General features: G+C 41.3%; 2 protein-coding genes across 2 annotated transcripts in view; both read right to left on the reverse strand.

Annotated features, from left to right (window-relative positions):
* Window positions 1-109: 109 nt before the first annotated feature.
* RBM34 (RNA binding motif protein 34) lies at window positions 110-6767 on the reverse strand. The gene is made up of 11 exons (XM_032184684.1): window positions 6706-6767; window positions 6455-6584; window positions 6186-6325; window positions 4913-5117; window positions 4259-4318; window positions 3642-3685; window positions 3095-3178; window positions 2845-2908; window positions 2715-2757; window positions 1041-1159; window positions 110-434 (listed from the first exon to the last, which is right to left on the reverse strand). Exons 1-11 carry the CDS (start codon window positions 6741-6743, stop codon window positions 159-161), a joined length of 1203 nt encoding a protein of 400 aa, XP_032040575.1. The 5' UTR covers window positions 6744-6767; the 3' UTR covers window positions 110-158.
* Window positions 6768-7658: 891 nt separating this feature from the next.
* Window positions 7659-14750, reverse strand: part of ARID4B (AT-rich interaction domain 4B) — an 85974-nt gene continuing 78882 nt past the window's right edge. Inside the window, exons 22-24 of the mRNA XM_032183902.1 lie at window positions 12944-13159; window positions 10472-10618; window positions 7659-9431 (exon numbers count right to left, since the gene is read on the reverse strand). Coding sequence (XP_032039793.1) covers window positions 9301-9431; window positions 10472-10618; window positions 12944-13159 — 494 coding nt within the window. The 3' untranslated portion in view covers window positions 7659-9300. The remainder of the gene's footprint in view (window positions 9432-10471; window positions 10619-12943; window positions 13160-14750) is intronic.

Below are 14750 nucleotides of genomic sequence, written 5' to 3' on the forward strand. Positions count from 1 at the left end.
GCCGCCGCCGCCGCGCTCCCGCCCCGCCCCACGGCGCATGCGCGGCCGGCGAGCTCCGGGTGCAGACAGGCAGCGCGGCTGGGCGGAGGCAGCACGCAGAGCACCCGGCGAGCGGCTCCGCACCGAGGCTTTATTAACGAGAAGCGCCGCGTCCTGCGCTATTTCTTCTTCCCAGGTTTCCTCTTGGCAGCGCCTTTTCGCAGTCTCTTGGTCTTGGCGCCCCGTGCGCAGGGCGCTGCCTTCTCTCCCACGAAGGAGGCGCCGTGCACGCTGCCGCTGGGTGCCGCGCTGCGAGCCCTGCCCTTGGGGCCGCGGGGCTGGCCGGCGGCTCGCCGCGCCGCGCTCCCCTGCTCCAGGCAGCGCTTCACACGCACCTTCCTCCCCTGCAGGGCCGAGTCGTTGAGCTTCAGAGCCAGATGCACGGCGTCCGTGTTCTGTGGGAACAGGCACGCACCTTAGCCTCAGCACGCTGCCGGCTGGGGACCTCCCGACACGCGGCTGCCATGAAAATGAGCTCTTGAAAATGAGCTCTGAAACAGCTGACACGAGGCGTGAGAGACAGAGGCAGAAAGGAGAAACTGGTAAAAAAAAAACAAGGTCTTGGGCTGCAGGAGGTAAGCTAAGGAAGATGAGGCTGGGAGAAAAATACGAGAAGCAAGTCATACAAAGCCTAAATGGGCAGAACTAGCCACAGAACTGGCAGGAGAAAAAGAATTGCACTTATATTTTGAAACAAGAAATGGGAGAATGTTGCAGTTACACCAAGCAAACCCATCTTTTCCTCCTATAAATCTTTTCCTTAAAGGTCATTTCTTTAACCCCAATGTTTTGCAGCTTTTCTTTGTACTTTACCTAAAATGGTCTGCTTTCATGAGCTTCCACAGGACCGGTCTTCCAAGCTACTTTTAAGGTACAAAACAACGCTACCACATATCACATACATATCCAAAATAGCAAAAGGTCAGAAAAGGCTGTAAAAGCAAATCCCAGCTCAGACTTTGAAGAATTCCCAGTGTCCTGAGTGTGCCATACATACGTACCTCAAAGAGAATGTAGCCAAAGCCCTTCCCCATGCCGGTCTGCCTGTCTCGCACAATTCGCACTGCTACCACATCTCCGCAGTCAGCAAAGTGTTCTCTCACGGCATCATCGCTGATGTCTGCAGGAAACACAATAAAACAGACGTCTCCTCAGTCAGAGAGACCACTTTAAAAGCCTACCCCAAATCCAAATATTTTATATTTTACCACCTTAGGTACACAATATATGTATTTAGATAGAAAATTTCATGCATCAGTGCATAAGTATTGGTGGTTCAGAAAAATACCAGCTAGTTGACAATGCAGACTTTATAAAGGGCTGTTTACTTTGACACTCACCGATTTGCTAGCTTTGAAGAGTACAATACAAATCACAAAGGAGAATGAAGGCAAAGATCAAAAGATTTTTAAAAAATAATTTCATTTATGATTTGAAAATACTGAAAATGAAGATTCATTAAGATTCTTGTAGCTCCTTCTTATGCTGGAATCTGTTTCTAAGAATTACTAACTGATGATACCGAGCTTGAGCTGGCAGGTCTTGAAGGTCATGCTCACTGACCTGGATGGGGGAGACGGGATTAATATTACTGAGCCTCACGTGTGGCCATTACCAGCATTCTCGGTCTCATACATATCCAACCAGAAAGACAGGTGTGATGCAGCACTACTAAAACATAGGTTACTCTCTTTTCTGTACAGCTACACTTCAACCTGTGGTAAGTCCCTTTACACAGCCAAAATTGCATCTGTGCTACGGGAGGGTCTGAATGTAATGGTACAGGTTTAATTGCAACGATGGGACCTCAGTGTGCAGTTCAAGGTGCTGAAGTCATTTCCAGAGCACTGCGAATGCCCAAACTGTTCTTTTCTGCAGGAGGCACAGAAGCATAGACAGCACTGACACAAGCTGCACACAGCAGAGAAACCTCACCAAACTCAGATTTCTCACTTCTCAGATTTTCCGACAGGTCACGTTTTAGTGTGAAGCCCCAGACCCATTTATTTCAGCACGACCACGAGCAGTACGTGACAGCAGTTCTGTGTCAGGTCATCAGCACGGGGCATCACCCTGCATATTTACACATCCACACCATCCCAAAGCAAGATGCTCATCCCAAGCATCCTGACTCCATCAATACCCTCGTGCAGACCACACCCGGCAGCGATCCCTTCATCTACTCAGAAGCAGCTGAATACCCACTAGGCACTCACCCAAACTGCACAGCAAGCACCTCCACAACAACCCATTGCCAGCAGCTGCCTGGACAGAGCCACTCAGCCCATGGCTCACAGACAGCATCAAAAACAGCCCTAACTGTGTGTCGTTTGGAAGTGGTTCACAAACAAGTTCCAGCACGTGTCTGATAGTTTATTACACTATGGCTCTATGCAGTTTGGTCATATTTAAGAAACATTGAGTAACAACAAGAAATAAAAGTGCTTGTAGTTACTGAAATGTAACAGAAGAAAATTCATCTGCAGCACTTGCTGGAAACTTACCCCATTAGGTGTTTCAGTCAAAATATAAAACTACTATTTTAACAATTCCAGTAAGTGATATTTAGCTATCTAAACAAGATACCCTGAAATAACAATAAATAAAGAAAATCCTAATGTCAACATATTCCAAAAAGTGTTAAATAATGAGGTATGAAAATCCATTTTACTTACCATATGAGAGATTTCCCAAGAATACAGAACGTTTATTGTCATGCTAAAGAAAACAAGGAAGAGGTAAGACACTATGTTACTTGTTACAAGAAAAAACAGAAAATTACTTTGAGTCACAAACATTACTCACCAAACTGTTTTTTGATGCGATGTCAACTCTGATGTGAAATCCACTAGCAATTTCTGTTCCGTTTCTTTTGGAGTCAAAAGAAAAAGGTAATATTTAATTTACAGTGTCCCTGCATAGTACTCTTCCAAAAGCAAATTTACTTTTTAAGTTTGAAAAAAAATATTTTAATTCAAGCAAAAGACAGGAGGCAGTTTAAATTTATCCCTTCACACTCTGCGCTTTCAACATGAGGAGCAAAACCAAGACTTACTTTTTTAGAGCCTTAATGGCGTCACATTCTTCCTTAAATACAATGTAAGCATTAATGTACTTCACGTTAGGGTGAATCTTACGCCTGGAACAGGAAAAAGACATGTATTTAAATAATTCTGAAATACTGTGCAGTGCAGAAACACTTGTTAAACATGTTTATATCTCCTCTGTTTTGCACACAGGAGCAAATTCAATTCTCTTAAAGGCTGAGAAGCTCCTTATGTCCAAGGAAGTCCCACTGTACATCTTAGCTTCTATTTGCACCCAGATTGAGCGTCCTCAGTGCAGAAATACACCCGAAGGAATTAAAGACAATTACTGCACTTGTATTTCAGCAAGGAGGTAGACAACCTAACAATTAATTCCTTACTGCTATACTGGGCACATAATACCTTTTTACTTCTCAAAAAACGTGCATACACACAAAGGTAATTTCAGAAGTCAAAGAAACAAAAGAAAAAATGAATATAGCTATATATGTAAGAACATTTAAAGATCATTTTTGCCTTAAAAAATAAAGCATGAAACTCACAAGCAGAACCTACTTTATTGCTGCTAACTTTTTGGATAAAGTGTCTTCTGCTGGAACCTTTAAAATAAAAAGAGCTTATGTTAACTAGTGTCAATTTATCTTAAATGCTTGCTCTCAAAGACAAGAAGTCAAACGGGTTCCACTCCCACCCAGAATAATGTAGCCAGTACACAGAGCAGCTGATGTAAATGGATATTCTCAGAGATGATCTAGAAGTAGCTTAAAATTACACAGCTGGCTTTAACCTGATCTGTTATGTTTCTTGAGTTCCAAGACAATTATCTTCAACTGTTGTACCCAGTACAGTGATTCACAATCAATACTCCTTAGCTCCTGTAATTTAAGAACAGCTAAACAATACCTTAGTTAAACCCCCAATAATACAGGCTTCCTTCTGGGACAGAAAACACAGCTCCAACTGTACAAACTGCTGTTACAGAAAGCGTCAAATGTGATGAAAGGAAAGATGCACCTGTGGTGCCTCTCTGGTAAAATCTCCAGGGCTTCTTCTAATGGTAAAATGTACCCACCCACACCCACTTCTGATTTAATGAACGTACAACCCTTATAAACACTATCCTGTAAGGTCATGATAGTAAATGCCACGTAACCGTGGAAGAAATAACGTACCACAGAACGGAATCGAATGGATTCTATTTGTCCATATTCTTTAAAAAGGGATTTCAGCATCTGAACAGAAAACATTACAGATATTCAATGTATTTTTGCATCCTGACAACAATTATTGTTGAACACTTAATTACTAGTAAGATTTTTACACTATTTTCATTTCACTCATACAAGGTATATTTACGGACTACTAAAAATAAGCAACTTGTAACTACTTCTGTACTTCCCGTAGCAGCAGCTTATGTTAGAGACTGCCAAAACTGAATTCACACCCCTAAGTATAGAGGAAGGTATAAATTTAAAATATTTTAGGCAACCATCTGAAATATTATTTATGTTCAAAATCAGAAGCAGATTTAAGCTTTGTACTTGCAGTTGTTATTTATTAAGCATTATTAAATTGAAAAAGAAATCAACCAAAAGAAATCTTCTACCAAAGAAAGAGCAACTGCAGCCACTGCTGTAAAAAGCTCAACCCCACTAAGCCAGAAGAGGCTGCCTCTAATGGTTACTGCTGAGCGTTATTACCTGCTTTCACAAAAAGCAATTTTAGTCACAAGCACATACAAGTTCTCATGAGGAAACAATCCCTTAAACCAAGGTAACTTTCATCAGCCTTTTCATTCTTTCAGCTGCCAGAATCCACTCACGTACCTGAGCAGTGGAGTTGACAGGTAGGTTTCCCACAAACACCGTTCTTTTGTTTTTTATCATTTCTTCTGCCTCATTTTTTTTCTTTTGTTGTTTTAGAGTTTCTGAATTAACACCACTTTTGGCGATGGCACGAGAAGTCCGTTTCGCTTTGCTTTGAAATAGTTTTTGCTCCTCTTCTTCATCTGCCTGTTCTAAAGCACTCTCCCTTTTCAGAAAAAGACAAGCAAATTATAATTGATGGGGAAAAAAACAGGACATTTGAGGTAAAAGAACTGAACCCTCCAAGACAGGAATTTTAACTTACAATTTTAAATGATTACATTCAATGTAAATTTTCAAACATTTTTGCCTGTTATGCATTACATATACATAGTTTTCTATATTATGGAGCGGTCAGGTATCTGCTGCCCCAGACCATGGAACTCACCGTTATGTGTAATTAAACAAGAATTCAGAAGTACATTGTTTTGTCTAAAAATGAAGGGAAAGAAATAATCTTTCTACACCAGAAATAAGAAGAAATGTTATGCTTCCTGGCATCCACAGCACTCACAACAGACAACCTTTTGGGATCCATCACTAACAGATTTCTACACAAACTTGCTGTAACAGCATGAACAATAAGCAAGAAGGCTGCTGATACCAAAACACCAAACAAATTATTCTGTTTCTTGGGCATGAAAAATGCAACACTATCAGAGACGTGGTATTAGCCTCAGGAGCTACAACCAAACAAATGTCGATATTCAGGAACTGAACAGAGACTAGCTTCCTGCTTGAGCTGACAGCACTTCAGTTGCTCCGCACGTTTAAGGGAGCTGACAGCTACTAGCAGAGCAGGTCTGCATCGCAGCAGTAGCCACTGCACTACGGACAAGTAGCTCTGGCTGTGCCTTGCTTCTACTGAAAACACCTCTGCTCCTTTGACTGCAGGACTGCTGGATAAAGGCAACTACAGCTCGAAGCATCACCTTGTACCAGAGAGGAGAGCAGCATCTGCATCTCCAACCTCCAGCCCTGCTGGCTCTCCAACAGCAGTTCTGCATTCCGCAGACCAAGAACCTACCTCCGACAAGAAGCTGAAGTATTTTATCGCCTTCTGGTGCAAACTATGGGACGCTGCCACAAGCTTCTTCAAAGCCATCTTCTTAAACTCCAGGTTGAGATTAATAGTAGACTAACACTTTGTTGTTTCACTAGACTCGTAATGTTAGGATTAATCTAGATGGATTTTTTTCTTTAGTCCTACTTTAAGAAGGTATCACCTACTTACCTGTTTGCCAACTTTTTCCCTGCTTTCGAAAGTTCCTTTTTTCCCGTTTTCTTCACTTTTACAGGAGGTTCTTGCTTGTTAGACGAGCTCTGATCTTCTGATGCTTTCTCCACTTCCGCATGCTTTCTCTTCTTATTTTCCTTGAAAAAAAAAGTTACAAGAAACTAACTTGAACAACAAAACTCCAGAAACACCTTATGGTTGCTTTGTGAGTTACGATTTATTTAGAGCGCCACCACGTGCCCGCCCCCCCGGCAGAGCGGACTCACCCTGGGCACGGCCACCAGCACGGGCGGCGGGGCGGCGGCGCGGAAGAGGCCGTCCAGGGGCCGCGCCGCCGCCCCGGCGCCGGGGCAGAGGCTGCCGAGCACCTGCCCCACCACGTAGTCGCCGCCGGCCCTGCGCGGGAGGGGAGGGGAGCGGCGTTAACGGCCAACCGTAACGGCCAACGGCCGCCGCGCGAGCGGCTGAGGGGATAGGGGAGGGGAGGGGGGGGGGAGCAAGGCGCGCGCTGACGCACCCGGGCAACGGCTCCGCGGCGCGCCGGGACGCCGCCATGGCTGCGGCTGAGTGCAAGGCGGCGGCTGCGTCACTTCCGGCGGGAGGGCGGGAGCGGAGCTGAGGGGCGCTGGAAAGAAGGGCGGGCAGCGGCACGGCCGGCAGCCCACAGCGCCCAGCGGAAATCCCAATTTGCGCAAAGAGTTTCAGCTTAACGGAGCAGCGGGGAAGCCCGGGGAGGCGGCTAACGAGGAACCGCTCCGTTACCCCACGTTAAAGCAGCCAGCGACTGTCTATCAACGGGGGAGTGCTGGCACGGGCAGGCTGACCCCACAGCCTGTGGCGAGGGGAAGGCTGAGGGCACCCAGCTGCAGCACCAGCTGCACCTCCTGAGATCGAAGGCAGAACCGAATTACTAAAAGTGATTGTTATTAAAGTTATCCCCAGCAATCTCAGATCACTGCTAATTATGACAAAAGCATCCAAAGCTCATCAGTCATTTCTCATCCTCATGAGTAATCCATCATTGTGCAGGTGCAACAGTATTTTGGCCAGCTGAGTGAAGGCTACACATGGTGTCAATAGATAGAATCAGACTGTTCACATTTCACTTCCACCATATCAGAACTTAACCAGTAGTTATTAAAAGTCAGCACATTTCTCCAGGAGCTCTCGTATTCATTGCCAAACTACATGAATTGACACAAACCAAAGCTCATCTTTATTTCAACTGGTTCCGCCTTAATGATGTCAACAGGTGAAGCTCTCCTGTTCTGCTGAAAAAAGATTAATTTGAGCTGACTGCTAAGAGGAAAATGGGGCCAATGTGTACCCAGTCTAACTCATTTTCATACGTTTATTAGCAAATGGTATTTAATGTGGTTTAATGTGGTGTAAACTGATTCTGCAGCTTGGTGTCACTTAAGTAACCGTAATGTGTTCATTTAATTAAACTGTTAGAAACAAAATCAGGGATTCACAAACTATGGCATTTTATTTCAGAGGCCTTTGCTTACATTTGTACAATATATTACATAATTCTCCATTTTCTGCAGAACCTAATATATATTTTATAGCTTTTTTCTATAAGCTTTTCCTTCAATGTTTGTCAACAAATTTTTACAGTCCTGTACAATTCTGAATACTTTGAAACCATTTTCAATAAAATCAGTTAACCTTAAGCACACACTACGAAGACTGAAAATGCTTTTCTTAGAAAAGTCAAATGTAAAGGATTCTGACACTCTAGCATCTACAAACAAAATGCTTTGAATTCTTACATGTTGTATTGCCAGAAAACAAAGAAAAACATGCCAGCCCCTATTTCCCCAGCCAAAAGAAGTACACAGAACTACAATTAAAACAGTAAAACAATCTGTACAATAAAGTACTGTGTATTAACAGTGCCAGGTATTAAATAGCTTGAATGAACACTTCCGCAATATACAAATGTCTTACAAAGGTATATAATTAACAGGAGAGAGCTTGGGATTCATACAACATAAAATCAATACAAGTGAAAACAGTTTGAAGTTGGTTTTGGAATTTGTACAAGGCATTTAAAAAATTAAATGTCTACCACTCAGCTAGCTATTTATTTTAAAAACAACTACCCTTTCGTGGCAGTGTTCATATCAGCAACCACAAATTATAACCTCACACCTTACTCGGTCTTGAAGTCCTCTCCTTGAAGCTCGTAATAAAATAAGCATTACAAATGAAATATTTGTTGCTTTAAGGGAAAAGAAACATTTACAAGAAAACACAAAAATATAACTGTTATAATCCATTATGAATAAATATACACTTTAAACTGGCTAAATACAATCTTTATACATTAAGATTTAATACAGTTTGTTAGCCATTTTCTTCCTTTTTTTCATAATGTATTTTATCAAAATTAAAAAAAAATACTGTTTTATAGAAAAATGGCAAAGTACAGTAGTTTCATTCCAATTAATGGGCCATTAAAACCCAGAGTAACCTATTTAAGCCTAATTCAAACCTGTAAACATTAGTCAGTTTTGTTTGTTTGTTTTTAAAGGAATCCTTGTATTTGGTTATCAGGACTGATGTCAAACATCCTAACTGCAGGTTTTGAATTGAATACATGTGCTTGACGTATACAAGTAAGCCACTATAAGGTGACTTAGCAGTTAAAAAACAATTAGCTTGTACAAATGAAAATAGGTTCAATATTTGTCATAAATAAATGGAAAAATATCAAATGTTCCAGCTTTAACAAAATACCAGGGAATACATGTACAGTAAGCCTTACCACATTTATTTAGATCAACCCAACAACTATATGCTTATTGTACTGTCTCTACAGGCAGTGAACAGCCTCCATTTGCCACAGTGGAAGGCCTTCGAGTCACTGGACTTACAATTCCCAGACAAGTTGGAAACAATTATTGCTTGAGGAAAAGCAGTTTGTTGTACTTTTTCTTCATAAAAGTGCACTTAAGTGCAAAGTTAGCTTGTCAAGAAACAACTTTAAATACAAAATAGTGCTTGTCTGAATTTTGTGCCACTGTGCAGTATAAAAAAAATCAAAAAAAAAAAAGAGTGGCCCTCAGCAGCCATTAAGTGCAAAGTGCTTTGGCAAGTCCTGCTGTCACCTGCACTCAACTGACATTCCATTCTGTGATGAACTTGACATAGATGGCTCTGCTAACGTTAACATAACCGCAGCCGTAATGGAACTAGAGGAAGGTGATGAGGAGGAAGATGACGTAGTAGCAGCACCTGCACGGGAATGAGAAAACACAGGTTTTACAAAGTTTACATATTAAGCAGTAAAAAGGTTCTCCCATTTGATGACAAGGACTTGTGTATCCTGACTCCAGCATCTCAATGTCTAATAATTAAAAATACCTCAGTTTCCTAGCTTTTGTGGGCAATACTCTGAAAGGCAAGTTAGGCTGTGTTCAAGAAAGCAGAACATTGCCCCTTGCAGCCCCAATTCACTGATCAAAGAACACCAAATGTCATTTTTCCCCACAAGCACGCTCAACAGCTCCCTTCTCTCTGCAAATGTACACTGGCAGAGCCTTGTCCCAGCACTGAACCTGCCCAAACAGGCAGCTCTGGCAACCAAGCAGCAACTGTAGTGCCCGTGTAAAGGCTGCAGCCCCCAAAATCTTCCTTTACATGGCATTTCAGCCTTTCTTCTTATAATCAGTGCACAGTTAAATATGCAGATAAAATGACGTGTGGAGAAAATCTTCTTAATGCTGTCACAGAAGCAGGCACACTAGAACATTCACTTACACAAATGAAACAGCTTCAGAGCAACGAGACAGTTTATTTGATGGTTTACCTTAAGCTCATATCACTTATGCTAAGGTGAGAGCCTTAACTAAACACACAAGAAATATTACAGTAAGCTATAGTACAAGTTGAAGTAATGTTATTCAGAACCTCAAGATGTTTTGTCCACAGCTTAGAAAAGTTTATTAAACTTTTTTTCCCCTGTATAAAGTAGTTCTGCTTAAATAAGAGCAGATGTAGATAATACAGATAATATAGAAATAGATAGCCTGCCTTTTAATGTGTCATGTCTTCCCCCCCCCCCCGGTTAGTTAAATATCACTAGATACCTGAATTGTACCTTTTAAAGACTATAAAATAATCATATACAGTGTTTTAAATAACAGGAAAAAATAACACAAACCCAGAGTCCTAAAGGCACACATCTTCCTAAAAAATATCCAATTCTTACTGACACCTTAAGCACATGACATGTGACAGCCCTCTCAAAGAAGAGGCTAGGTCCCAGCACTTACTTTCCCGCTCCTTTTTCTTTAAGCGCTTTCTTCTTCGGTCAATGGAAGCCACCTCAGATTTTAAGGACAGGTAATGTTTCCTGATTTCCTGCAATTTTTCTTGAAGAACAGTTATGCGCTCTGCACTAGTCAGATTTTCCAAGTCAGCTGCAAATGAAACAACCTCTGTTAATTACTGTACTGCAGCACTTCCAAACAGTTCTGAACGCCAGTGAAGTGGGAAGTACTCAAATCTTAGTGACATGCTTTGGCACAGCAGACAGCAAATCCAAACATAGCAACAGCAACTGCTGTTTATTACCACAAACATTTGATTTTTTTTTTTTTTAAGTGATACCACCAACAGATGCGCTATTTTTTTTTTTTTTTTAATAAAGGGAGTAGGAGGAGAAAACACATGCATTCCTCTCCATAATGCACTGGCAAATAAATAGAGACATGTAATGAAAACACGGGCCAAAACGAGCTTTGAGTCTGCTGCTTTGAGTCCTTGCTAGAGCTCTGCTTGGTCTAGTACACCAGAAAGGTCAGTTGTGCCTGACTTGCCTTGCTCATTCGGAAAGAAGCAGGTTACGACAGGAATTAGAGTAGCTGTGGGATGGTTCTAATCTAAACCCATGGTATATGGGCATAAGGTACAACAAGATCAGGTCTCTTCTCTCCCGTATCTCACATGGGGGGGACATGGACACCGGCAGCACAGGAGCTGCCCTTGGGCTGTTTCCAGCTGGGAACTCTTCCCAGTGTGGCGCACACCTGCGGGGGCACAGCCAGGAAGAAGCAGCTGGGTCCAGTCCCCTTCAGCCACAGGTAAGCCAAGCTGTACACACTCCATCCAAAAACATTTAAGAATCATTGAATATACTGTGGGCCATCTGAAGCCACATTAGTCCTCCATCAAAGAACCAAAAGCCACAACTGTACAAGGCTGTGGGGAGATGAAGAAAGCTCACATTCTGCAAATATCCTACACCCTGCAGCAGCAGGAAATGTGTAAATAGCACTCCAAAATCCAACTTGTTTCCTGCCAAGCAGAGTTCACACGTGCCAGGTAGCAAAGGTAGACAGGAAGGAGAAAAAGCTCTTAAAGTATGTTACACAAGGAAACTACCCAATGAATCTCAGCAGGCTGAAAGTGACAATAGAGACAACATTACACAGTCCTGAAGAACTGGAGAATGTAAAGTTGGCTGTGAGGAAGAACTACGAGAAACATTCTTTCAAAGTAAGAGTAACAGAGATTAAACTGTAAGAGTAAAATAGATTGCCAGGCAGTAGAAGAAAATGTAGAGTCAGATTCTCTCAGCACGGAAATAGCTGGTGAAGGGGAGAGTTCCCTAGGCATAAGGAACACTGCTAGCAAAAAAATAAAAATAAAAAAAAAATCTCAGAAGAAGTGTCTGCACAGTGTGCTGTACTAGCTCGTTCCTGTTCCTACGTTACATGAGGAGCAGCAGCCTTCATGCAGCCTGCGACTGATCACAGCAGAGCATAATCCTCTGAGAGCTTCAGGAACCTGACACATACTAAGGTCATCTGTGAATATTGAATGAGATGTTATGGATTATTTTAAGGAGTAGTTTAAATCATTCGTCATACAGCTTCAATTTGACCTTTAAAAGCAAAGAGAAAGTAACTCACACCCATCCATGGTTGATAGTAAGGAGAATAGTTTATTGCTGACTAGACAAACTCCTAGATGCTAAGAAAGAGGGCTAAAAATAAAGTTTTTGTTTTAATACAATACTTTTTTTTCAATTGTTTCCTTATTATTATATGGAAGAAGAGGATTTTAGTTATCTAGTATTTTGTCATATTTCATTTTTCGTCCCATTGCAAGTAATGCTGCAATAGCATAAACAGGCTGGCAATGAAGGAGTTGCACTAACAGCACTGAAGCTACTGCAATGTTTTTCAGATTGGTAAATGTGTGATCCCTTCAATGCTGTGCTCTGCACCACGTATATGTGTACCTGTAGCTGACTGTACACACTGCAAGTTCTTATTACTAGAAACAGTAAATGTGCCCTCGTTCATTAGGGCAAAAGGGAAGGAAAAAAGTTACAAGTCAATCACTCAAATGCCCGAACAACAACTAGAGAATGAGGAGTAGAACAAGAAAGCATTAACACAAGCAGCACATACAGTGGGTAACATTCATGCCTGAGTGAGAGGTCAACACAGGATGGCAAGAACAGTATGTCAGCGCAGAAGCCGTATCTAAAAATGGCATTGGAAAAGTGGGATATTTCAAGAAGTGCAATTCAAGAAGCATAGCTTGCAAGTATTGCAAGTAAATTGCAAGTACAATTGCAAGTAAAACAAAAAAATAAAATCAGGATTTGTGACAAAATTGAGCAAACTAAGGATAGAATAATTTTCATGAAAAAGGCAAAAAACCACAAAACTTAGCAAGTCCTCTTATTCTATACTCTAAGACCACACCGGGCATGTTTTGAAGAAAATACTTACACATTTGGAAACTCCATTTGTAAACTTTGGGCAAACGATTATTCTGTTCTTTGAGATCAGACTCCTTCTCTCCATTTTTCCCACATTTTCCTGGAGATTGTGTTCTTGCAGGTGATTTGGTTTGGTGAGATTTCATGCCAGCAGAAACTGATTTGGCTGGCTGAGACTTGGACAGACTTTCACCAGCAGATAGTTCTTCGCTATCGCTGCTGTTTGCTGAAGAAACAAGATGACAGATTACAGAATAAATACCTTCTTGCCCAAAGCAAATCTTATCAGAAGCTATCCCTGTGCTAATTTTCATTAAAAATGAGTTTATCTGACTGAAATCCTTTCACCTTAAGATGACACAATCTATCTGATATAGCAGCTTATCACACAACCCTTTGCATCACAGATGCCAGAAGACAAGACAAAACAGGCAGTCATAAGGTGGAGCCTTTCTAATTCTGGCATACTGTGAAAGCTGTGAAAGGGAAACCTTTCAGTCAGTTGCTCTGCAGGTAGATTCGTAACTATTATGTGGACTTATGGGAACCAAAGTCCTGCAGAACTCGATACAAGTATCAGACTGTAGCTCCACAACCACCCTGAATACTGACAAGGGTGTTGCTGAAAGCGTGTGCATGAACCTGGAGGAACGTGGACAGATTTCTCAGAGGAAGATTCTTGCATAAGATCCCAGCTACTACAGGTTTGCGTAGCAAAGATATATTCTACTCTGAATGGTTCAAGAGAGCATCAAACTTTTTCTTTAGAGGTACATCCATATTCATGCTGACTCCATTAGAAAATAAGGCAATATTAATAAACTGCTTCTTAGCAGTTCAGCATGTCAGCGTAGGTGCAAAAATTATCCACGTATTTGCTGAGACTACACTTGCTCCTTTTTCTAAAAAAAAGAAGTTAGCAAGACTGATAATTATGTCCTATTTCCCGTTTAACTTTTTTAAAAAATGATTTATTGATATATGCAAAGCTCTATCCAGTTTTAGAGCTAATAGTTACAGGTGAGCAATCCTAGGGGGTGTGTAACACAAAAGAGAACAAACAATTGTCCTCTTCCTTAGCCTTATGGCACCTTTATTTATTTATATATATTTTAGCACTGACAACTTAAAAAATATACGACTAGCAAGTCTGAATTATGTAATGTTATCTATTAAAAAATCCTCAGATACAATGTTCTCATTTTTTAATTGCAGGAAAAGATCTTCAACTGACTGAAAACAGAAGAACCTGACCTCACACTAAGATCACCAGCTATAAAGCAACAGGCTCAACTGAACACTGTTTTCCAATGAAACTGCCCAAAGAATAGCAACAAAATAATCCAAAAGATGAAATTTATGAGGAATGATTAAAAGAATGATGGGTTGTTTAGCTTTATAAAAGTAAATCTGGAGTGGAAGCAGGGGCAAGAAATAATTCAACATACATCTCATGAAGCAATGGAATAAAATGTCGAGGGAAGCTGCACAATCTCTATCATTAGGATTGTTTTTAAAAACATGTTCAAAGTAATATTTAATCACGAGAACCTTATGCCTCGCTTGGTATTGACTGAAAACCTCTCCTGGTTCTGTTCTTTATGATCTAGTTACCTACAAGAGCAGCTTTATCGAGTATACCTGCAATTTGCAAAAAGCGCTTTTTGCTTACAACTGACTCCATATTTTTATCTTTTTATTGCCTTTCCCACAACAGTGCCTTACATCTAACCAAAAGAAATGCATACATCTGCCAAGCACCGTGCACAGTACAAGGAACAACCCTAGCCTTGAAGTGCTTGCATCCTGACAAAGAC

This window comes from Aythya fuligula, chromosome 3 (genome assembly GCF_009819795.1).
Source record: "Aythya fuligula isolate bAytFul2 chromosome 3, bAytFul2.pri, whole genome shotgun sequence".
In the NCBI taxonomy this organism is placed as follows: Eukaryota; Metazoa; Chordata; class Aves; order Anseriformes; family Anatidae; genus Aythya; species Aythya fuligula.